Source organism: Cryptomeria japonica, chromosome 5, assembly GCF_030272615.1.
Source record: "Cryptomeria japonica chromosome 5, Sugi_1.0, whole genome shotgun sequence".
NCBI lineage: Eukaryota > Viridiplantae > Streptophyta > Pinopsida > Cupressales > Cupressaceae > Cryptomeria > Cryptomeria japonica.
In genome coordinates this window covers 625,779,699-625,805,539 of record NC_081409.1, presented here as the reverse complement: position 1 = coordinate 625,805,539, position 25,841 = coordinate 625,779,699, and the positions used below count along the sequence as shown (strand labels likewise).

The window sequence follows — 25,841 nt, the reverse complement described above, 5'->3', positions numbered from 1 at the left end:
ACACTTAGGGTTAAGGGCCCAATTTTATAATATGTGAATTGGTGAGAAAGGACCTTAGATTTAATTAAATTAATTATTAAATGCTTAAAGGAACCTTGAAAATTCAAAATGCAATGCAAGTTCATTGCAGCATTTGGAAGGGGAAATATTAGGCAATGCATGATCAAGAACTCTCCCAACAAACATTATCTCAAGCTGTTTTGGCATCTTCCTTGAAAGGGAAAACTAAATGTACCAAATAAAATAAATGAATGTAATTAAACTCAAAAATATGATTCTAGCTGCATCAACTGCCGAGTTACATGACACATCCTTGAGCCTCCTATAATCAATTTTATAGTTACTAAAGATGGTTGGAACTGAAACCTACTGACAGGTTACATTGCTCAGATCCAATTTGGACCTATTTTTTATTATTTATCTATTTGATCTAAAACATTTTCAAAACAAAAGGTACACAAAACTAGAAGCAAATCAGAAAAGAATAAAAGTAAAGCTAAAATAATAAAATATATCCAAATATTATTTTATTTTATTTTTTAACACAACTTATATTTTAAGCATATTTTTTACCTGTTATATCTTAGAACTAATAGAATTGTACTATTTCTTTCAGGCATAGTCTCGGGGAGGTTCTTGATGCACCCAATGTTATGTCAATGATAAAAGATACTAAGGCAGCTCAGGAGGTATTTCACAATGAACTTTTTGTGTTAATATGATTATATCCGTTGCTTGTGATGCACACTCTTATGATTCAGCTCTTCCTGGATGTGTTGCTTTATCTTACAACATGCTTTGACATGTTTTTCTTGTGTTGTAATCAGGTGAAAGCACTAAAAGATTTTCACGAGATGATGTCAAATGTTAGTATCCAAATTTCTTACTTAGTAATTATTTTCTATTTTCTTTGTTTGGCCCTTAACACTTCCTGTGATGAATTTAATTACAAAGACGAGATTTAATATGATCAGGACACAAGGTATGTGGGTATACTCAGTGAGATTTGATCTAAGAAAAGTCTGTTATCTGCAATCATGATTTTAATTTACCATATTTGCTCATCTGCATTGAAGATCAATTCTAGAACCAAGATATCATTTTTGTTTAACTGGCTTGTATTTGTGACATGGTTAGTGAATTTTTTTTGTCTTTGTATATCTGGAAATTTAATTTTGTCATTTTATATCAACCTAGATATATTTTCCTCACCCATTATTGTCTCTACTTAAGTTTGATTTATGATGATTTTCCTTTATTAATGGAAGTGTTTTGAAAATTGTCTATAGTGGGTTAACCTACAAAGTCTTTAAGATTTCTATGCATGCATACTTGATCTTTTCAAAATTGCTAGTAAGAAATACTTGGATGAGATGTAACAGGAATTAAAATTTTGTTATAAAAACTTATTTTGATGGCAAAAGCTCATATGTGCCTTTTCTAAGAATTTTTGATCTAGCTATTTAGAATGCACAATTTGGTTTTAAGCTAATAATTGTGTGGTCAGTGATGGTGATCATAATCTCAAAAAGCCATAGTTTCATAGAGTTTCCTAACGGGGGGATGGGTTTCATTGACGGGGGCACCAAGAGCCTAAGTTTGGGGATGGCCACAGGGTGTGGCGCAAATACATATAGTACTTGAAAAATTTAGTTATAAAAAGATGTATAAGGAACAAGTATAAGAATTGTAAATGAAACTTTGGCACATTATGTAAAATTTAAACTAACAAACATTAAAAACATGACAATGATTGCATTGAAATTAGTACATGAACAATGGTGGGCAAAGTTTTCAAACTTTGGGAGCGAACCAAGAATAAGAATTGAAAATGAAACTTAGGCATACTAAGTGAAGTTTAAACTAATAAACATAAAAAACGTGACAATGATTGCATTAACAATAACAATGGTGGGTGGAGATTTCGGGTCAACAAGTAGTGCCCCTTGTGGGGGTCTAGGGGCAGAGCCCCCACCAACAAGCACAAGTAAGGCCCCCAAAACTTTACAAACCTTCACTATAATGATGTGCTAAAAAAATCGGTAAAATAAATTTTAAAGGATTGAATGCATCACTTAGTTCATAATTAGAATTAAGATATGAGCACATTCGAGATATACAAACTATAGCATAGTATAATATAATGAATAATTGGAGTGTCAATTAAAAGAGGAGTTTCTCTCCTTTATAGTTTGAGAGACCTAATCAACAATAACTTAATAACTAGCGTAGTGGTTCGTTGCCAAGAAGATCTGGGTCTTGGTCCGATTCTAATCGGGTTCGCCATGCTGGTTTGGTCCATTGTGGATCCCAGTAAGGTCTTGACAAATGATTGTGGGTTTGGTCTTTCCAAACCCAAGTGGACTCAGGACAAATTTGTTCCTAGAAAGTCATTGTCGGACGAACCCGGGTACCCCCCAACTCTAAATTAGCTCATACAAAACAACAAAAAGGCAAAACCTAATTCACTTATTCTATTGTGAATGAAAAGCAAAACCATTTTACTCCATTGCTGAAGTTATTCTTTTGCTTGCCATTGCACAAAGAGAATTGAAGATTGATCGTTGAATGCTCCAAGCTGGTTGTTGTGCTACTCCACGTGCAAGCGTTGATTTGTTCTCAAAGAGTTTACAAAGGAAGATTTCTTCAAAAGAGGTAGGTTTTTTGTTTTTCTTTTAATTTTTCCTTACATTGTTTTACAAATGAACTCTAGTTTTGTTTTGAAGCTCTTTTTTGTTTTGGTTTGTGCCTATCCATGTTGTTTATAGAACTTTTTCTGTTAGGTATTAAAATGGAAGTGCTTCTAGCTTGGGGAGTGAACCTTGCTTAAAAAAAGACCGACACTCTCCCCTTTGGAAATATGTGGAAGCGGTACGACAACTTCCAGGTGGAAGAGGTTACATTTAGATTATTTGTCATTGCAAAGCACAATATAACAACTCATACGGTCGAGTGAATGCATATTCGTGCTTTATCCCTCAACAAGCATCAAATTTTGTCTTGGCAGGCAAAAAGGTAAAGGCCTTCTTGTAGAGGAAAAGGTATTGGCATATATAGAAGAGCAAGCCAAAGAAGACCAAGTAGTAGGGAACCTAGTTGCGAGTGCTCATCCATTGCTGACAACTAAGAAAGTATCGAAGGCCTTTCCATCACTATCCATTCTTGAACCTACAGAGGGACATCCATTTCTGTCTATACCTAGAACAACCTGTGACACATAAGAGATCGAAGGGACCATTGGAAACGACATTTCACAATGAGGGTAGAGAGATTGCCAATCAAGACATTGCTGAAGATTGACATTTAATGTTGTTGGCTCACCTTATTGGCAAAAAATGGTGAAATCAATTAATAAGGCTCCAAGGGGGTGTTAAGGGCCCAAGTTATGAGAAGGTGCATACCATCTTACTGGATAGAGAGGTGAAACATGTAGAGGACTCTATGAAGCTCATAAGGGATTCATGGGTCGAAACAAGAGTATCCATCATCCATCGCATTTGATGGATGGAAAGATGCAAGCAATCGCCCGTTGATCAATCTTATTGTAGTGTCCCCTATAGGGACAATGTTTTTGAAAGTAGTGGATTGTGAAGGATAGGTGAAGGAAGGTGCATTTATTGCTGACATTCTTATCCAAGCCATTTAAAAAGTGGGGCCTCAAAATGTTGTGCAAGTTAACTGACAATGCCAAAAAGTGTAGGGCTGTTGGGTTATTGGTTGATTGGCGTTATTCACACTTTTTTGGACACTTAGTGCTGTCCACTCCCTCAACCTAATGCTGCAAAAAATTGGCAACAAGGTTGAATGGATCAAATAGGTGTATGTTGATATCGAAGAGCTTTGAATGTTCATCACCAACCACCATATGTGACAAGGCATATTTAGACAATTCTCGAGTTTGGAGCTACTAAAGGTAAGTTAAATGATAAATATGTTTTACTTTAGTAAAAATTTTAATTTTATTTATAATTTTAATTTTGTATTATTTTGATTTTGAAATAGGTTGTTGAGACCTGTTTTGTCTCCAATTCAATTGTGTTGAGATGACTTGTGAAGGTTCGTGAGGCACTATCTAACATGGTAATCAACCCTAATTAGACCATATCAAGGCAATCTAGCACTACAAGGGCACCAAACATTAAGAAAATGATCTTAGATGACATGGATACGTCTTGTTTAGGAGAGGTATATTATTGTATCGACTCAATGATTGAGAGGATGAAAGTCATCATAAATGCACAAAAGACTAAATGCACAAGTTCAACACAAACACACAAGATATCATGAAATGAATATATAGATTCATATACAAAGCCAGAAAAGCAAAATCAAAATCTACTGCAATACCAAGTCTGAAATAACTGTCAAGCAATATTCAACTCACAAAATCACAATATCACAAAAACACTCAAGTGACAAGCGATCCATTCAAGGTTCTTAGGATAAAAATAGTATGCTTGCAACCCAAGTAAAGCTCAAAACACAAATTTGTCTCAAAATACATCATCAAAAATAAGAAAACTTAAAATTACCCTTGACTAAATAAAATATGTTCTAATATTAAACTTCTATAAGTTCATCTAAGATTAGTGATATTCCATTAGCAACAGCTAAAAGTAGCTAGTCTAATGCATGAATATATATTGTCCCTGCTAAAAATTTTCAACAAACATGCAAATTCTTCAACTTCTAGTGCACGGGCATTTCTTCAAACAGCTGATGGAAAATTGGACCAATCAATATTTCTGAATTTAATGTTAACTATCTATTATTTTCATAGGCATTTTGACAAATAGATGCCATGCATTGAACCTATCATTGAATTTTTCAAAAATCCATATATATATATATATGAAAATCAATGTTCTGTCCCAAAGTATATATGAAGGCACTGCTTCAGAAATAATTTTGATTAATACCAAAACTGGCTGAAACCATGTAGAATTTGATATAAAATCAGAAAGTACATCAAATGCCATCCAAGCTCCTCAAGAACTCTGCAACCCCTCCGAACTCCCCACGTCTCCTAATATCAATGGTCTGTCCTAAAGTATTGATGAAGGCACAGTTTCAAAAATAATTTCTGATTAATACCAAAACTGGTTGAAACCCTGTAGAATCTGATATAAAATCAGAAAACATCAAATGGTATCCAAGCTCCTCTAGAACTCTCTGTAACCCTTCCAAACTTCCTACGTCTCCTTTAACTTCCTTTCCACTTAACACACAAGGTGGCAGCCAGAAAGAACAAAAACTACAGTAGATAATGAAAATAACATAAAAGTCCTTCACCCCTATTCTCAATAATATTTGCAAGCAAATGCTCTTTCCTTCAACTCCTCTTTCACTACTCAATCTAGAACAATAAACTCAAATTTTAAAATATTTGTCAACTATGCAACACAAAATCTGAAATATTCAACACACCTATGAAATCTATATGAATCCACTCGATCAATTAGGTGGGTTTTCGTCCAAAAAACTGATTGCCAAAAGGGTTTTTGTCCTTCAGGTGAATAAGATGAGCAAAGTTCAATCTTTCACAAAAAGAGAATTTGATAATGAACAATGGATGGATAATCTTTTGCCCAAGTCCTCCTGAAATAATTTTTTGTTGCTTTATTAAAACAATGCTTTTTGCTTTTTTCATTGCTTTTCCATTTTCTTTTTTTGAGAAAGCATTTTTGTTAGTTTTCTGAAAAAAAAATTCTTTTTCATTGTTTTTGTTGAAATTTTTTTTTTCTCTTTTCCTCCACGTTGAGGATTCTCATATGGCCAAGAGTACAAGTGAGGCATAAGAGCATATGAGTCAAACTCTTTGATAAGTTAGATCCAAACATTGACATTACACCAAAACAAGATGGCGACTCCCCTCATCAAGTCCTAGTACTGAAAGGTAGAAATTGCACTGCACACAACATCGTATGACTTGTGAAATGATTTGGAAAACGAATGGCTAGGAAGATAAAGCTTATAGGCTGTGATACTCTCGAGCAACCTTAAGAGGAATAGCTATTGATTGTTACACAAAAGTTGATCCGGTCTCCAAAACTAGGGAAAGATTAAACAAATATTTCGAGGAAGAAGTCAAATTACTAAGAGATGACAAAGAGATTGTAGCAGAGATCTATAATACAGACCAAGGTAAGCATGAGAATATAAGAGCTTACAACCAAAGTCTTAAAGAACTATTGGTGAAATTAACAAAGGAACCAACAGATGACCTTAAGAAAAGATGGTTCACCAAAGACATTATTCCCTCATTACAAAAGAAAATGAAGGTAGTACCTCCATTTTCCTATACTGAAGCATATAATAATCAAGCCATGGACATAGAGATTGAGGACAAAATGTCCTCACATGGAAAAAGAAAAATGGAAGATGATGATAAGTTGGATGACGTAAGTGAGGGTGAGTCAAGGATAGTACCCTATGACCCTAAAGGACGCCCAATCATAAAATGCTGACAATGTAATGAATGGAGATACTTTGCTAGAGGTTGCCAACACAAGCAAGACAAATTGCAACTATGGTGCTATTGGTGTGAAGTTGGAGATCATGAAGACATTGGATGTTAAAAGAAAAAGGCTGGTGTCAACATAATTGGCATAATGAAGTATTGGTCATCATTCATGCCCAAGCAAAGAAGACTATGTATTTGGACCAACATACAAAAAAAAGAAAGACTTTGTAAGACAAGGGCTGAAGTGGAGAATGTTATGGCTAACGAACAATATCACTCAAATGTAATGCAATTATAGTAACAAATAAATTACAATTTGATACAAATATTACATGGCATGCACTTCAAACTATCATCCTATTTAAAGTAGCGAATTTATTACAAAGTATTCCTAAACTTCTAAATGCTATTGTATTAGTGAGCAATGATACAGTGCATGCTAAAACCCATTTGGAATCTAGTGAGAATGAAGACCCAATAGTTGAATCTTTGTTGTTGGGTGACCAAGTGCTTGATCCGATGCTAGTGATAGTTAGCATGGCAAAGCAACCAATAGTGGTGAATATGAAGATCCTTGGAAGGAATCTCACCAATGCAATTGTTGATGGTGAGTCTGGTATGAATGTGCTCCCAAAAGACACATGGAGAAGTTTGGGAAAGGTGGCCATTTGACCCGGAATTTTCAATTGGTGTGTGCAAATCGACAAGGTATTAAGGTACTTGGAGTTTTAATGGGTGAAAAGGTAATATTGGAACCCAAACATCTCTGTTGAATTTTCTGGTCATTTCATTGAGGAAGAAAGTATACAATGCATTGTTGGTTTGAGGTTGGCTAGTAGCAACCAAAGACAATCACAATTACAATCTCCATTGAAAACAAAGGTCAAAAGTACATAATCGATTAGAAGAACCAAGTAGTTTTTGAGGAAGTGGCTTCCTTAGATTTGTTAGATTTGGACTTCGAAGAAGAATGAATGGAGAAGGATTAGTATCCAACGGAACCAAATGACAAAGGGATTTTGGAATTGTAGTCATGTTTGGAAGATGAAACAAATTGCCTATTTCATTGTCAAATGGAGGACAATGAGATATTTTTGTCGAATTGTACTTTCATTATGTAATGCCCCCATTTTTTATGCTTTCCTATTTTGCTAGGGTTGGCTAGTTTTAGAGTTTCCTAGAGGTTTCCATTTTTGCAAGGAGTGTTCCTATATTCTTGGTGAAGCTCAGTTTCTAGTTTCAGCGAGGTTCAACAATAGTTGCTATTTATAGAAAGTGCTTGCATGGCACCAATATTTTGAGTTTTTCTAGGTTTGTTTTCTTTGGTCCCAGGAGAACATTGTTGTTTACAGTAAGTGCTTGCATGGCACTAATCGTTTTGGGTTTTTTTGGATTTGTTCTCTTTGGTCCTCAGAGAACATTGCTATTTATAGTAAGTGCTTGCATGTTGCTAATCTTTCTGAGTTTTTTTGGGTGTGCTCTCTTTGGTTCTTGGAGAATACTACTATTATAGTAAGTGCTTGTGTGGCGCTAATCCTTTAGGGGTTTTTTGGGTTCTCTTTGGTTCTCAGAGTACACTGCTATTTATAGTAAGTGCTTGCATGGCAATAATCTTTCTGGATTATTTTGGGTTTGTTCTCTTTGGTCCTTGGAGAACACTACTATTTGTAGTATGAGCTTGTGTTGGCATCAATTGTCACCTTACAATTTCAATTTGTTCTAGTAGTGTCACTAGTTTGGGATAGTCAGTGATTGCATTAATCATCTTAATGGCTTATGGTCCTCAGAGAACACTGCTTTTTATAGTATGAGCTTGTGCCAACATCATTATCTTTTGACAGCTTCAATGGTTCAAGCAATGTTATGATTTTGGGACACTCTGTGATTACATTGATATTGATATCTTAACAACGTATGGTGTTATGAGGTATTATTTAAATAGCGTTAAAGTATTAAAGTTAAATTGCATTTTTAACTTAACATTATTTACATTTAATAAAGTAACTTTATATGGGTGCCTAAGGAGTTATAAGATTAAGTAGCTTTATCTTAGCTTAGGCTCCTTGAGGATTGAATTTTCTATACACACCTCTACTTTAGCATGCATGGGAATTGTCAAGTTTAGAGCTCAATCAATGACAAAGAGAAGATTATGCTCATCATTTGCTTTCGATCCCTTATCAAGATTTTGAATAAAAACTTCAACCTCTTTTTTTAAACATTCCATTTTTGGAGAAGATATCAATTGAGATTTGAGTAGTCTTGTCATTAGAAGGTTCTTCAAATAGTCCCTTGAATGAAGAGAATAAACATCTTGACTTCTTATAATTCCTTATGCAGTTGGTGTCTTCTTGCAAGGTAATATGAATTGGAACACAACTTCGATTTAGATGCTTGCATACCCTTGTATTCCTGTAATGTCCCCATTTTAGTGAGCATCAGAGTTTGAAGGATTAACCTATCATTTGACTCTCGTAGGCTAGTATGGTGGATTAGAGGGTCTAGTTTGGGCGTTATGGAGCTCTTCAAGTGGCAGATGGCAGTGTTTTCCTCTCCAGATTGTTGGTACATTCTGAGGCTAGGCTATTCAGAGGTTTCTGGTTCCATTTTGAGAGACTTACTATATATAGTAAGTCAGTGGTTGTTGGAGAGGAACCCTTACTATTTTTAGTAAGGCAGTTGAATGCACAGTGGATATATTGGTTAACTCCCAAGTTCAGACAGAATTGAGAAATAATGATTAATGATGAAGTTCTAATGTTATAATTCTTATTAAAGTTATAATTTTAATAATAATTAATTATTAAGTGCATATCATTAATAAATTAAGCGGACTTTATTTAAAAAGGGAGTTATAAGTGTTTAATAAAGTATACTTTATATTTAATATTGTGCACCAAAAAGGAGGGAAAAGAAATGAAATTAAAGTAAATTAAAGGAGATGAAGACAAATGCAAATTAAACATTATAAAAGGGCATTTGGATTTCATTTGATTCATTCTCGAATCATTTCAACATTTGTCTTTTCTGAAGAATTTTTGGCTCTGAAGAAGAAACCTAGGGTTTCGCTGTAAATTTGATCTTGGAGAACGTAGTATCTCTTCGATTGTGCAAATACTGGTGGCTTTATTCAAAGGTCGCGTTTGTGCTTTATTGGTGAAGAAGTTCAGAAATTTATAAGGGTTTCATTGAAGATCAGAATATTGAAGAATTAATCATTTGCATATCAAAATTTGTGCTAGCTACTACAGTGGTGTGAACATTGTCGCGCTACAATAAATGCTACAATACTAAGGTATTTTAGTGGAGTTTATCATAAGGATTTACAAGGGTTTGATTTCATGAGCAAGTGGGCAATAATCTGCTGCTACACATTTCTGAGTGTAGAATCTTCATCAGCAAATCCTTACAGCTTGTAATCAGGTTCTCACTGTCATAAATTCATATCTATGTAATGTTTTCAGTTTGATGCTAGTCGTAGCCATTAGGACAGTCCTCTGTCATGTTAGGAGAGGCTATGCAATGAGGATCAGTCAATAATTTGAGTATTGTAATCTGATTTCTCAGAACTTGTAATCAGTCCATTATGTTGGTGTTGGAAATAAGCAACACCCGGACCGACGATGGACTGGTTCAAGAGGGGCCAGTAGTAGCTCAGTGGTAGAGCACTCCAGCAGCGTATGGAAGGTCCTAGGTTCGAGTCCTAGTTGGTCCATGTCTCAACATGGTATCAGAGCCAGGTCCAGGCTAGGAGCCCCAAGCACACGAGAGGTGTGGCTTGAGGGGGGGGTGTGCTTGGGGCTCCTAGCCTGGACCTGGCTCTGATACCATGTTTGCATCTTCTTGCCCATATTTTATATTTAACCTTCACACGTTACCTTAATTGTTCTGCCCTATTTAAGGGTCACGCGCTACATGGGATAGGGTTGGCCCTATAACACTTTTTTACAATAAGTGAAGCCCTATGCTTAAGTCTTCCACGATACATGAGAATAGGACCCAGCTGAGTCTCCACGTTATATCAAGAAGAAGGGCCCAGCCCTATAAGGATTTGAATCCTTGTTTATTTTCCTCACTAAGTTACAATAAACTAACACTCCCTCTTAACTAGGGAGGAAAATATATACATAACCAAATTCACATGGACAATCCCATGGCATGAATAATTACAATGTTTAAGATTAGGGCCCAGCCCTAATTGTACAATCAATATACAATTCGTGATTTGATCACGCAATTACATTACAGTGAACCTTTACATGATCTTCTCTTGCAATGCCTGGAGAGGATGAAGCCAACTCTTCATAACTTTACACTTTCCTGGGGACCTGCATGTAAAACCATGATCTTTCATCATGCACATCCGCAAAGGATGACAGAGACCTTTCCATATGCGCACCTGCAATAATTAATACTCAAAGATATATATAACCATACAACATAAATCATGCACAACTGCAGAGGATACATAAGCTTCTTCACTGAGAAGAACAACCTATCACCTTGCACACCATAGAGGGTGAACTCACCTTGCACTCCGCAGAGGGTGAGAAATAACCGCCACCTTGCACTCTGCAGAGGGTGAGAGAGAACTGCCACCTTGCACTCCACAGAGGGTGGAATCACCTTGCACTCCGCAGAGGGTGAGTGAGCACTACCACCTTGCACTCAGCAGAGGGTGGATGATACACCCAGTGTATCATAGAATATAACCAGAACACTTGTTAGTTTCAACATAGAATATAATAAAGGAAAACATTCGCAATAATCAAGTAACACATTTATCAATTCCATCATTAGAGCAATAGATCACAATGATTAGAAACCAGCAATAAGATTTTACTGAGATAAAGAGTATTTTTAAAGATGTCACGGGACTCCCTCTAAAAGCCTATCTAGAAGATAAATCCACAACAAATTTCTGACTTAAAGTTGGAACCAAACTTAAATCTAAAATAGAATTTAACTTAAGGATGGATCAAGATCAAAGGAGGAAATCTTCACGTTTGTGAGGATTTGATACTTCATTTATGGTTGCATGGTTATATATATCAGGTTTGAAGATAGTTTGGAAGGTCACACAAATTTCTCTTCTTGGAAGGTCAGGATAATGATGGCATTGAATGATCTTGCTGAATATGTTAGCAAGAATGCTAAGGAACCTGAGGGTGCAAGTGAAAAAGAAGATTGGAAGAAGGACTTCCAAGCTCAGAGGATAATAATAGACTCCGTCAAAAATCATTTGGTGCCATCCATCTCCATGAAGAAGTCTGCCAAGGAGATGTTCTCTACATTGGAAAAGATGTACGAAGTCAACAATACCAGCTACATCCTTGCCTTAAGAAATCAGCTCTCCTACATCAAATTAGAGGAGGAAGAACCTGTTGCTGCTTACTTCATGAGAATCTCTGAGCTGAGAGATCAGCTTGACACTGTTGGGAAGAGTATTGAAGACAGTGACTTATCTACAACTGCCGTAAATGGTCTTCCTCCCTCCTGGGAACCATTTGTTCAAGGAATCTGTGCCAGAGTTGAGCTTCCTAAGTTTGATCAATTAATGGGAGATCGCATTCAAGAAGAGTCTCGGCTGGCTGCGAAAGGAAAAATTAAGAACCCTTATGATGAGCAACATGTCCTCTTGGCTAAGAAGGAAGGCAGCCATTGGAAGAAGAATGATTTCAAGAGAAATAGAGATTTCAGCTCTCCTACCCCTCCTTCAAAGAAAAGACCAAGAGACTTATCCCACATCTGATGCTTCCGATGCAACAAGTGTGGCCACTTTGCAAGGGACTGTCAAATTCAGGATGAGCAAGAAGAGGCAAACATGGTATCAGAGCCAGGTCTAGGCTAGGAGACCCAAGCACACAAGAGGTGTGGCTTAAGGGGGGGTGTTGGTGTTGGAAATAAGCCACACCCAGACCGACGATGGACTGGTTCAAGAGGGGCCAGTAGCTCAGTGGTAGAACACTCCAGCAGCGTATGGAAGGTCCTAGGTTCGAGTCCTAGCTGGTCCATGTCTCAACACATTACATATCAGTATTTCAGTTTGAATTAGAAGGATTGAAACTAAGTTTGCTTGCCAAGTGTTTGCACTAATGCTTAATTGTTGTGGGTGCATATTGGTTATCCTAGGATGCATGGAAAGTGTTTGACAATATGTCAACTAGCTGTACAAGTTAATTCCAGTCACTTACATGCACGTGAAAGGTCAAGAACAGTTAGCACATCATTTCCATTACATTAATAATCCATCTTGCATCATTGGAAGCATTCAAAAAACATCTTTTGCAGCATACAAACTTATAGCAAGGTAAACCAAAGTCCTAATCAGCAAAATCAGACATTGTGTGCGAAGTGTTTGACGATATTCCTTGAGCCTCTAATCAGCAAATTTGGATCAGAGTTAGCAAAGGATACTACAATTCCTTAAAGAACATGCCATGCTTTTGTAGTTTTGCTTGTATTGAGTATAACATTGTGCTTATCTTTAGTCAACAATTCTTCGTCCATCTCAATCTTTTTAGGAAAAGCAATAGAGAAGACAAAATCTCCAACTCTTTTTCATGACTTAATATGTAGGAGAATTGATGCTGTCTTGAGACAATTGCTGCTCCATTGGTGGTTCCATATGTACTTTCTTCTCTTTTTGGTGACTTAATAAATGCAAAATAAAAAGCATCAGTCCAATACAAACACAAGATATTATGAATGAAATATGGAGATTGGTATACAAAGCCATAAATTCCAAATCAATAATTATTGTAATACAAAGTCGACAAAAACTATCAAGCAATATCCAATTCACACAATCACAATATCACACAAGCACGTTCAAACAACTTTAGTGGCAAGTAGGATTGAATTACTCTTCTTTAATAACATTATTAAAATGATGATGCCAATAACATTTTTTTCATAAAAGTTTAAAATGCTTTGCATGCAATCTATTCAATATGATAAAAAGCATACTGAATGTTTAATGCTAATGATAGTTTGCTTGCAATCCAGGCATACTCAAAACACAAAATTGTCTCAAATTGCATTGTTTAAAATAAGAAAATCTTAAATTAGACCTTGAGTAAATATAGCACATTACAAGATAATCCTTCTAGGTGGTCATTTAAGAATAGTGATCCTCCATTAATAGCAACAGCTAAAAATAGCTAGTTTGATATGCAAATGGTTTCTTAGTGATTATGATACAGCACCTTGCCATGACCATGACGGATCCTCAAAAGAAACTTGAAAACCCTAATGACCATGTCAATTCACCAAACAATCTTGGTGATTTGAATCTCAAAACCCTATCATCTTCAACATCTCTGCGAATTACAATTGTTGTTAATTTTGTAACCTTAAGCCTTGTCACAAATAACCCTTGACAATCTATCCTGTACACAACACTTGACCACACCCTTTACATGAGCTCCTCTAAAAAACATTAAACCATCAATCCTGAAATACCTTGAATGAAAAGTAAAGGAAATGATAACTGATAAGTCTAATAGTGATTGTGATACAACACCTTTGCCATGACCATGACAGATCTTCAAAAGAAAATTGAAAACCCTAATGACCTTGTCAATTTACCAAACAATCTTGGTGATTTGAATCTAAAAACCCTATCATCTTCAACATCTCTCCAAATTTCTATTGTTGTCAATTTTGTAACTTTAAGCCTTATCACAAATTGTTAATGCATGATAGCTTCGGTAAGATAAATGATTGAATGAGAGATAAATGAAGTCTCTCATTCAATCATTTATCCTATCGATAATTATGATGAAAACCTTCAAGCAATTAATCCTTCACTTGATAACCATTCTTCATTTGCATATAATTAATCAATTCAGTTCAATCAAATGCTTAATATCGATAATCATCCCATATCATTATTTGTGTTCACCAATTACTAAATCATGCTAATGCATTCCGATTTATATCGGTTAACATAATTAATAGTAAACAAATGATTAATCGAATTAACCAAACACCGATTAGTATCGGGTGTTAATGTAAATTGACACCGATTGATATCGGGTTATATGTGCACCAATTAATATCGCGTGGCATGGTAAAGAAGCACCGATTACCTTTGGGTTGTTAAGGTTTACTTATCGGTTGTTAAGGTAAAACATATACCGGTTGGCATCGATTATTAATATGCACTGTTTGTTATTAATATAATTAGCAAAGGGGCACGATCAAGTAATGTCTCGATCGGTCATGACCGATCAAGGCATTGCTTGATCGTACCCAGCTTGCTATATATATATCGAATGGCATTTGTGAGAAAGGACATCGAAATTAATAAATGCTCCTCTCACCTACCACACAAAAGAAGATAGTCAGATTCATATTTTAATTTAGTAATATATAGAACAAGATAATATTAAATAGAATATAACTTGCATATTGAATGTAAATTGAACATCATTTACATGGTATCAGAGCTATAGTTAAATCGAACCTGAGGCTGTTCAATTTTACATAAAATTCAAATCAAGCATATTCAACATCACAATTCTCTTAATGGCTAGCGCTATCAGATTTGAAGACAGACTCGGAGGAGGTGATGACTTCTCCGCATGGAAATTCAGAATTCAAATGATTCTAAAAGAAAATAAAGTCGAATCATTTGTAAAGACTGAAACTACAGAACTTGAGACTAAACCTGACAAAGCAATTTGGAGAGAAGGAAATGATAAGGCTATTAAAATCATAGTTGATGGGGTAAGGAACAATATTATGCCCATTATAAGGAAACATGAAACAGCCTTCAACATGTTCAAAGCACTTGAAGATGCTTTTGAGATATCTAATGCCAGTAGAACCTTGGCTCTAAAAAGAGAAATAAACCACATAGCCATGATAAAAGGAGAATCAATCAATGCCTACTTCATGCGAATATCTACCCTAAGGGATGAACTGGCAACCCTTGGATATGAGATCCAAAGCAAAGAATTAACCCTCATTGCTCTAGATGGGTTGCCTAGCATATGGGAAACATTCGTCCAAGGCATCAATGCAAGGGATGACTTCCCATAATTCGATAGACTAAAGGCTGACTGTCTCCAAGAGGAATCAAGGCAAAATAAGAAAGGAATCAAACAGAAGAATATAGATGAAGATCTTCAAGTTCTAAATACGAACTCAAACAAGAAAGGCAAGTAGAAGCAATTTAGGAAGAGAAAAGGTCGTCACGGCAAGAACTCCTTCAAGAAGGACCTCTCTCAGATTCAGCGTTACAGATGTGACAAATTTGGGCACTATGTTGCCAAATGTCCAAAAAGAGCTAAACAAGCCACATTTGCCAAAACAGGAAAATCCAAAAGGGAAGAGGACTCCGAGAAGTATGTACTCTATTCAACACTCACAAACCAAGCATCAAACAAAGTGAACTCCTGGGTGATCGATAGTGGCTCATCCAGACACATCACAGGATTCAGAGAAGTACTAGACTCCATGAAAGAGGATAATGATGAGGAAGTAACTATCGGAGATGACTCTACACACCCTGTCAAAGGAGTTGGAACCTACACAATCAAACTAAAGTCGGGTGTATCATGACAACTTAGAGGAGTACTATATGTTCAAGGCATCAAGAGAAATCTAGTCTCAATATCAGCACTGGAGGACAATGGATACAGAGTAACCTTTATGGACAACAAAGTATTGGCTTGGCCAAAGAACTCTTCCATCAAGAAAGCTAAAACAATTGGTCAAAGACAAGGCTATTTGTATGAGCTATGTACAGAGCCCAACTTAGCCCTAATTCATGAGACTACAGATGCCAATGAAATCTGGCATAGAAGACTAGGCCACCTAAATTTTAGAGCTTTATCATCAATGGGAGACCTTGTCACAGGTCTACCTAAGTTAAAGCAATATCATTCAAGGGCATGCACAGGATGTGCCCTAGGTAAAAATACTAAGGGTGCTTTTCAGAATAGTACTAGGAAAACAAGTAAAATTTTAGAGTTAGTTCATTTTGATGTATGTGGACCTATGTCTGTACCTTCATTGGGGGGATTTCTGTATTATGTAATATTTGTTGATGACTACTCTAGGAAAAATTGGATCTACTTTCTGAAATGTAAAGAATCAGAAGAGATCCTTAATAGGTTTAAAGAATTCAAATCACTAACAGAGAACTACTCAGGAAATAAAATTAAAACCCTAAGAACTGATAATGGGGGGGAATACACATCAAAATTATTTAAAGAGTTTTGTAAAAATTCAAGGATTAAGAGGGAGTTAACAATGCCTTATAACCCTCAACAAAATGGGATAGCAGAAAGGAAAAATAGGACAATCGTTGAAGCTGCCAAAGCTATGATTCTTGATCAAAATCTAAATATCAATCTTTGAGCAGAAGCAACTGGCACTGTTGTATATATTCAAAACATATGTCCTCACTCTCATCTTGAAGATAAGACCCTTGAGGAAGTCTTTACTAAATCAAAACCTGATATTAGCCACCTTAGGATATTTGGATGCCCTATCTATATTCATGTACCTAAGGAGAAAAGATTAAAATTAGAGCCTTCTAGAAAAAGGAGAATCTTTGTAGGATATAGTGAAACCTCCAAGGCTTACAGGATCTATATAACTGGTCAAAAGAATATTGAACTAAGTTGGGATGTGATCTTTGAAGAAGGCTTAGCTTTCAAAAGAGCCCAAAGCTCTCCAGACCCTGAAATCTATATCCCCACCCCTAGCATGGATAGAGATCCCACTCTTGAGCTTCAGAGGGAGAATCCAAAGGAAACTATAAGTGAAACTCAAAGTCCACCTAGAGAAAACCTCAAGAAAAGACCACTATGGGCCACCAAAATTGTAGCAAAAGCTCAGAAGTTTGTTGCTCCTTCAGGGACCTTCAGGGAAAGCAAAAGGCCTAACAAATTCACTAGCTATGTTGCCCTTATGAATGATCTCTCTAAAGCCGAACCAAACAATGTATCAGAGGCTCTTGAACATCAAGTATAGAAGGATGCCATGTTTGAAGAGTATCAGTCCATTATGAAAAATGATGTCTGGGAGATTGTTCCTAGGCCAACTAAGAAATCTGTTGTTTCATCTAAATGGCTTTTTAAGATTAAACATGCTGCAGAGGGTAGTATTGAAAAACACAAGGCCAGATTTGTAGCTAGAGGTTTCTCTCAAAGGGAAGGGATAGATTATGAAGAAAATTTTGCACCTGTTGCCAGATATATATCAGTAAGAGCTGTATTAGTCATTGCAACAGCTAAGGGTGGAAGGTACACCAAATGGATGTTAAGACAGCATTTCTAAATGGTGAGATCTCAGAAGAAGTCTACCTAGAGCAACCTGAAAGGTTTGAAATCTATGATGCAGAGTCTCATGTGTGCAGACTCAAGAAAGCTCTCTATGGGCTTAAACAGGCTCCCAGGGCCTGGTATGAAAGAATTGACACCTATCTCTCAGGACTAGGTTTCTCTAAGAATGATGCAGATCCTAATCTCTACTAGAAAAGAAATAAAGGTGATATGCTAATGTTGATTTTATATGTTGATGACTTATTAATCATAGGAAATGATCATCTTATAGATCAATGCAAGAAAGATCTATCCAAAGAATTTGATATGAAGGACTTAGGACTCCTTCATTACTTCCTAGGATTGGAAGTATGGCAGAATTCTGACAACATTATACTAAACCAAGGAAAGTATACCTTGGATATATTGAAGAGATTCGGAATGCTGAACTGTAGGCCCATGACCTCTCCTATGGAAACCAATTTACATAAACTTAAAGAAGCAGCAGTAGAGTCACAACCCACTGACTCTACTCAATACAGACAAATAATTGAGTCCTTGATGTACCTGGTGAATACAAGGCCAGATATCTGTTATGCAGTTAATGCCTTAAGTCAGTTCCTGTGTGAACCTAAGGAGATACACCTGGTTGCAGTAAAGCACATCATGAGATACCTACAAGGTACTCTGAACCTTGGTCTCAAATATGAGAAAGTTGACATAAACCTACATGGATTTACAGATTCAGATTAGGCTGGAAGTGTAACTGACAGAAAAAGCACTTCAGGGTGTTGTTTCAGTCTAGGTTCAGCCATGATATCTTGGATCAGCAGGAAGCAGTTTTCTGTAGCTCAAAGCTCCACCGAGGCAGAATACATTTGGAGAGCCTATGAAACCCACTATTATACATTGTGACAGTCAAAGCTGCATAAAACTTTCAGTAAATCCAGTGTTCCATGACAGATCCAAGCATATTGAGATTCCATACCACTATGTGCGAGATATGGTAGACTGGAATGTGATCCAATTAGAATATGTTTGTACAGGAGATCAAACTGCAGATATTCTGACCAAACCTCTTTCCAGAGTGAAGGTTGATCACTTCAGAAAAGGTTTAGGTATGATAGAAAGGTAATTTGCTTTGTAATTTGTATTTGCATATCAATAAGATTTTTAATGTGTAAACTTCTTTGTCATGATAGGACATTTTGGATTTTATCCCCTGGGTTCATATCCAAGAGGTGACGATCTCTCAAGATAATGAACACTTGTATGTAGACATTATAAGGTGACGATCTTATGATGTCCAGACCAGTTATCATATTGGATCTCTGGTGTGTCATGGATGTGCCATGATTGTGTTGTGATAAAACATTTGTATAAAGTGTTAGTGCACATATCACAACTTGGATAAGATGAGAATTTAATCCTTCTCATATGATTATCCTTAAGTATTGCATGTTTAGGCAATACTGATATCACATGCTTAAGTGATATCTTGTCATCACTAAATTGACGTGATGGACATTTGTATCACGTGTTTAGGTGATACTTCATATCATGTGATTAGGTGATATGATCTTCTAGAGTGTCAGATTGAGTGAAGAATGCTAACTATCATTTGAATTGTGATGCTTGAATATATTGTTTGCATTTATCTTACCTAGCTAAGAGGGAGTGTTAATGCATGATAGCTTCGGTAAGATAAATGATTGAATGAGAGATAAATGAAGTCTCTCATTCAATCATTTATCCTATCGATAATTATGATGAAAACCTTCAAGCAATTAATCCTTCACTTGATAACCATTCTTCATTTGCATATAATTAATCTATTCAGTTCGATCAAATGCTTAATATCGATAATCATCTCATATCATTATTTGTGTTCACGGATTACTAAATCATGCTAATGCATTCCGATTTATATCAATTAACATAATTAATAGTAATCAAATGATTAATCAAGTTAATGAAACACCGATTAGTATTGGGTGTTAATGTAAACACCGATTAGTATCGGGTGTTAATGTAAACACCAATTGATATCGGGTTATATGTGCACCGATTAATATCGCGTGGCATGGTAAAGAAGCTCCTATTACCTTCAGGCTCTTAAGGTTAAGCATACACTGATAGTTATCGGTTGTTAAGGTAAAACATATACCGGTTGGCATCAATTATTAATATGCACTGTTTGTTATTAATATAATTAGCAAAGGGGCACGATCAAGTAATGTCTTGATCGGTCATGACCGATCAAGGCATTGCCTGATCGTACCCAGCTTGCTATATATATATCGAATGGCATTTGTGAGAAAGGACATCGAAATTAATAAATGCTCCTCTCACCTGCCACACAAAAGAAGATAGTCAGATTCATATTTTAATTCAGTAATATATAGAACAAGATAATATTAAATAGAATATAACTTGCATATTGAATGTAAATTGAACATCATTTACACAAATAACCCTTGACAATCTATCCTATACGCCACACTTGACCATACCCTTTACATGACCTACTTTGAAAACCATTAAACCATCAATCTTGAAATACCTTGAATGAAAAGTGAAAAATGATGATAAGTATAATAGTAGTATGGTGCTTGTTCATTGTCCTGTCTGAAATTGTCAGCAACCCTACTTTTGCAACTCTTGTTGTGGTGCTGATTTTAGGTTTATGAAACAGTGCAGTTGCTGCCTTACTAACAAGTGCATATGCGCCACTGTTTGCTGTAATTCTACCACTAAGAATGATTGTAAGGAATCTTCAAGTTCTTTCATACAAACCTGCTATGAATGCTTGTACTGGTGAACAATGCTGATACACAAACTGCTGAACTCTGAGGATCACCAAAGTTGCTTCTGTAGATGTTTGAAAATGGAGGCCAGATGAATATGCATTGTTGCTAAACATTGAATAAAACTGATTGAAACCTCCTCTGGCACCTTGCGAACTGAAACTGATGAAAGTACTCTTGCTGAAAATACTTGATGATCCTGCTGTTATGACTAAAACTTGATAAACATGTGCATTTGGATATATGAGACACCTTTTGTGTTTTAAACCCTTTTTTGGACAAACTACTATGTGATAAGTGCTTTGAGCGATTTGACCTCTTTCTTGTGTTTGGGTTTTATGGGCAAAACCACGTGAAGTGCACTTTGCATATTAAGTGTGTTCTCACAAACCTTTTGGCCATTTTGTGCTATATAAACTTTTTGTCCAAAATCACTATAAATATGTCCTTGGGCATTCTTGTCCATTTTTACTTTATGAACTTTTTTGACCATTTAGCCTTATGGCATCAACCTAGTGCTATTTTTTTCTCTTTCCCCTTTTCCCAATTTTTTGCCAGAAAGTCTTATGACACACTGGGGACCTTTTTGGACACCACCTGTGTTTCGAAATTTTTTGGACAAAAAGGCTTCTGATGTATATGGGACACTTTTATTTACTTTTCACTTTTACCCTTTTTGCCCAAAAATTGTTATGGTGTGCTCGAAGATCACTTTTGGACACTTCTTCATACTTTCAACTCTTTGACTAAAATGCTTGCAGAGTGTTTCAAAGGATGTTTTGGTCACTTTCATGTTTTACCCATGTTTGACTTATCTTGGTCCAAACTCCCATCTTCGCATTGCCTGATGCATTGAAATACTAATTAAGTTGGCCTTGCGAAGACATTTACTAGAGATGACAAAAACAACTTTCATGACCATGGAAGGCAAAGATTTAACATCATCTCAAATTTGTGGACAAGTGACAGTGTTTTGGCTTGAAAACTAACTCTTTATGGAAGACTTGGTATGAGTACAACAAACACATGCTCACAGTGGAGGTTCCATCACAGTGTAGTTAGGCAATTTTTGGGTTGTTTTGACTTCCTCGTGAAGATCTAGGTCCCCTGCTGTTTGTGATATGACCATGTTGCCAATTGTGTTGCTTAGTAAGTATTTAGATATGAAGAGCCTGTACGTGTAGGTTTAAAATATTATAATGACATTTGATGTTTCTAGCTGTCTACCTACCCCCATAGTTTGTAAGCTCAGTGACTTCTTGCCAGACTAGTGAATTTTTCTGTTCAGTTGTAAAAATTGTCAAGGATCTGTGGTCTGGGTTAGTGCAGACAACTCGTGAGTTTCTCTGCAAGATTCACTAAGTTTACAATACAAACTTGACCAGTTTTTGCAGACTATCTTGATGAAAAAAATCGTGCTGTAAATCTGTGAAAACATGCCTGTTTTAATTTCAATTCTTTTTTGTCATTTTGTCTTCAACGACTAGGTTCTCAGTGGTGTGTATTAACTGCTAAGTAATTGAAAGGATTTGTTGACAGTTGATAAAAAATTATAAGAATTATATATGAAAAATGACATGCCATGAAGGTCCTTGTGGCCTCAAATGCCTTAATTGGGCCCAGTGACCGGGGCTTCAACCCTTGGCTCCGCTTTGCATTGTGACAAGGAATTTGGGAAGGCACTGCCCCCTGATCCTACCTGGGGCTGCTGTCCCCAAACCCTCATTCTGGTTTTAAAAAGAAAAACGTAAAACTTGTTTTGGTCTGAGCCAGATGGAAAAGCAGAGTTTTTGCCTTTGTGGCTTGAAATACAAAAAATAGCACTGTCCACCTATTTTCTGAATTTTACTGGTTTTTTAGCTTCCTGAGTAATTGCTTATACTTTTGGTTTGTCGAGTCAATCCCAACATCCAGTTTTCTTACTATTATCAAAATAGACGTGTGTACATTAAATTCACTTCTTTATTCATCTTATGTATTGTTTAAGTTTATTTTGTGTTTTCTAATTTTTTATTTGCAGAGGCTTTGTTGAATCCTGAGATTGAATTGAAATTTGTGACTATTGAAATTTTGCTGTCTGAAATTTCAATCTACGTTTCCATCTGTAGACCTCTGCTGTCCTTTCTTTAAATGTGGCTTGTAGCCTCGGGGATTTGAGCGATCCATCCAAGATCCTTCCGAGCATTTTTTATTTCTAAATATATATTCAGCTATTCCAGCTGTGCACCCTTTTTTGATTTATTTGTATCTACCCAATTGTGTAAATAAAATATCACGAGTGCACAAATTCGTTAGTCATCAATTTTCTTACTGATATCAAGCAAGATTATAATCTCTGGCCAAATTTGCTAGCAAATCTGTACATTCTCTCTACCAAAATGTAATTGGTAATTTGGTACCATGAAAATAGATCTCTGGCTAGTGTATATTCTCTATAACAAATTGTTGTCCGTACCATCAAACTAGTGTAAAGCAGGAGGCATATATAACAGAAACTATGTGCAGTTCAATGTTAAATTCAGGAGTAGTAAAACTTATGATAAAGATGTGTAACCTACATAAATTTTGTAGTATCACATGGTATGGCAGTTCCACTAGAACATCTGTTACAAATAGTACTAGTACAGGCACTACAAAGTCAACCACAGTAACAAAAGATGACTTGTTTTCAGAAACTTCTGTTCCTTGGAGGAAGAGACCAGCTGTATACTGGCCTAGCTTTCTTGAGCACACACTACTTGAAAACCGTACCACGTGCTTTAATGTTCCACAAAATCATTTCATAGCCGCTGCTAAGCTTTTTGCCGACCCAAATTCTGCCTTAATGTTGTACTGCCAACTTTTTCTTTGGAGATCTGACAAAAAATATAAAACTTGCCTCTCTCTGACAGCACTTGATATTGATAGGGGAAATAATACAAGTTTAAAACGTTTTGAAATTGCTGTTCAATGTCTCTAAAATATAAAAATCAGCTATATGGGACATATAAAACTGTTAATTCTTGCAGATATTTGCTTTGTAACTGTAATCTGTGTAACATTGCCTCGTTGCATCTATATTTTGTGTAAATATTCAAAATCCTTTCACATGCTTAAATATGATAGAATTTGAATTTCTGCAAACATAATGCAACTCAATGTAGACACGTTTTGAGAAATGCAATTTATGGGCATCTTTTGCCTGGGCAATGCTGAAAAAAAATTAAATTTAGATTTTTATTTTAAGTTACACTAATTTGTTTTGGTTTATTGTGCTGCAAGGCACGGTGGTTTAAAATTCATGTTTATTATATTGTATTTTGTTTTACAGGACCCAGCACGTGCATGCTATGGTCCTAAGCATGTTCAGGTGGCTCATGAACAACTGGCCATTCAAACGCTTCTCATCACTGATGAACTTTTCAGGTACTAAGACATGCTTTGGTTTCGCATTATTTTATAATAAGATGGTAGAAATTGATGTCATTTTTTACATTTATCATATACTTCATAAAAATACAGTTTATTTGAATTTCATTACCGAAATTTATATTTGGTCATTTAGTCTTCTTAAAGCCTAAATATTCTTAAGTGCAAAGAAGTTAGACTAGTTGATCATATGAAATACAGCTGATGGATAAATACGCTAATTGGGCATCTCGCATTAAAGGGTCACATACATATTTGATTGATGATTTGTAATCTCAGAAATGCAGATATACCATCTAGGAAGAAATACGTTGAGTTGGCTGAGTCAGTCGAGAATGCAGGAGGAACTGCACACATATTCTCTTCTATGCACATTTCTGGCGAACGTATGATCCTACCTTCAATTTTATTTATTTATTTGATTCTTCATTGATACCGTTTTAGGCTTTCTCTCATCCGACTCCATGCATGCTTCCGAATTTCTCCTTATTATTTGAATATATGTTTGAGCAGAGCTTCAACAACTGACTGGCATAGCAGCCATTTTAAGATTTCCCATGCCAGAACTAGAAGATCTGGAGATGTGAAAAAGTTTTGAACGAATACTATGACTAAGCACTATGGAAAATTGTTGCTCTGCTTCGAAAAAGGGCAACAAAGCAAATATGATTTCATTGGTTGTTTTGCCTTTACAATAAATGGATTGCGAACATACACTGGAAACCCTTTTGTATTTTTGTTGGTAATATGAATATTATGTGTTATATTCCAGCTTATTTGTTTGGACAGGGTCTGTTTAGATATGACCACTTTTAGGGTTCTTGGTTGACTACCCAGTTCTCATTTGTCCGCAAATATAGTTGAACTATGGTCCTGAAGTATCTATTAGAAGAAACCTTGAAAATTGAAAGTAACCAAGTTTTGGTGCTAATAATCAGAGCTGACACGACACATTACCTGCTGAAGAATATCTATACTTGGAAATGAAGTAAAATCTGCACCAACCTTGGTCCACTACAGGGCATGTAGCTTACTTTGGCTACTGAAATCAGTACTGTGTAATTACTAACAGTAAATTAGGGGCAATTGTTCATTCTGCAGGGCCAAGTTTGGATGTCTCTACAACACAGAAGACTTCAGGCACCCCTGTATTGCCCTGTTTATGAAGTAGACACAGCATTGTTGTGGCTTGATGTATTTGGATGCAATTATATTAATTTTCTAGCTTTAAAGTGTACATGTCTCATAACATACTCACAATGATGTCCTTTCATTAGATTTCTGATAGAGACAACATAATTTCATGGAATTGGATAGCATAGAAAATTTCGAGATTCTAGATACTAATAGATATATCTATCTATGTAATCTCGAAGTACACAGATATTTTCTTGAAATGGAATACTTAGCATGGGGCATCTGCAGGTGCAAAGGATGATGTTCAAAATCAGTAGCTAAATTAACTCCCTAAATTCCTTATTTAAAAACTATAGAAGAGCTACATTTCTCTGATTATGCTGTTATTTGTTTGAAGTTCTATAATTTAGAAATATATGCTAACTTGTATGCTAGAAACTAAGTACCAAACCAAGAGTTTGAAAATAAAAAGTAGCTGTTGCGAGCCACACAATATTATAATTTTTAAAATTTGTTAAAAGCATAGAAACAGGACTCGGCGGACTCGGGACTCGGACTCACCAAAAAAACATTGGCTGAGACTCAACTGGACTCGGCAAAGTGAAAAACTCAAGAAATTTAAAGATTTTTAAAGATTTAAAACTTGTTTCATGCACCTTTTATTAAAAACATCTTAAAGACACAATAATATCATCAAATAGAAGCTAATTTGATTACGTACACAAGTATACATCAATCACATAAGCA

General features: G+C 35.9%; 1 protein-coding gene across 1 annotated transcript; it reads left to right on the top strand.

The window, feature by feature from the left end:
• Window positions 1–598: 598 nt before the first annotated feature.
• LOC131876364 (protein PELOTA 1-like) lies at window positions 599–25,194 on the top strand. The gene is made up of 5 exons (XM_059221545.1): window positions 599–689; window positions 828–866; window positions 23,860–23,954; window positions 24,237–24,343; window positions 24,471–25,194. Exons 1-5 carry the CDS (start codon window positions 654–656, stop codon window positions 24,542–24,544), a joined length of 351 nt encoding a protein of 116 aa, XP_059077528.1. The 5' UTR covers window positions 599–653; the 3' UTR covers window positions 24,545–25,194.
• Window positions 25,195–25,841: the final 647 nt, after the last annotated feature.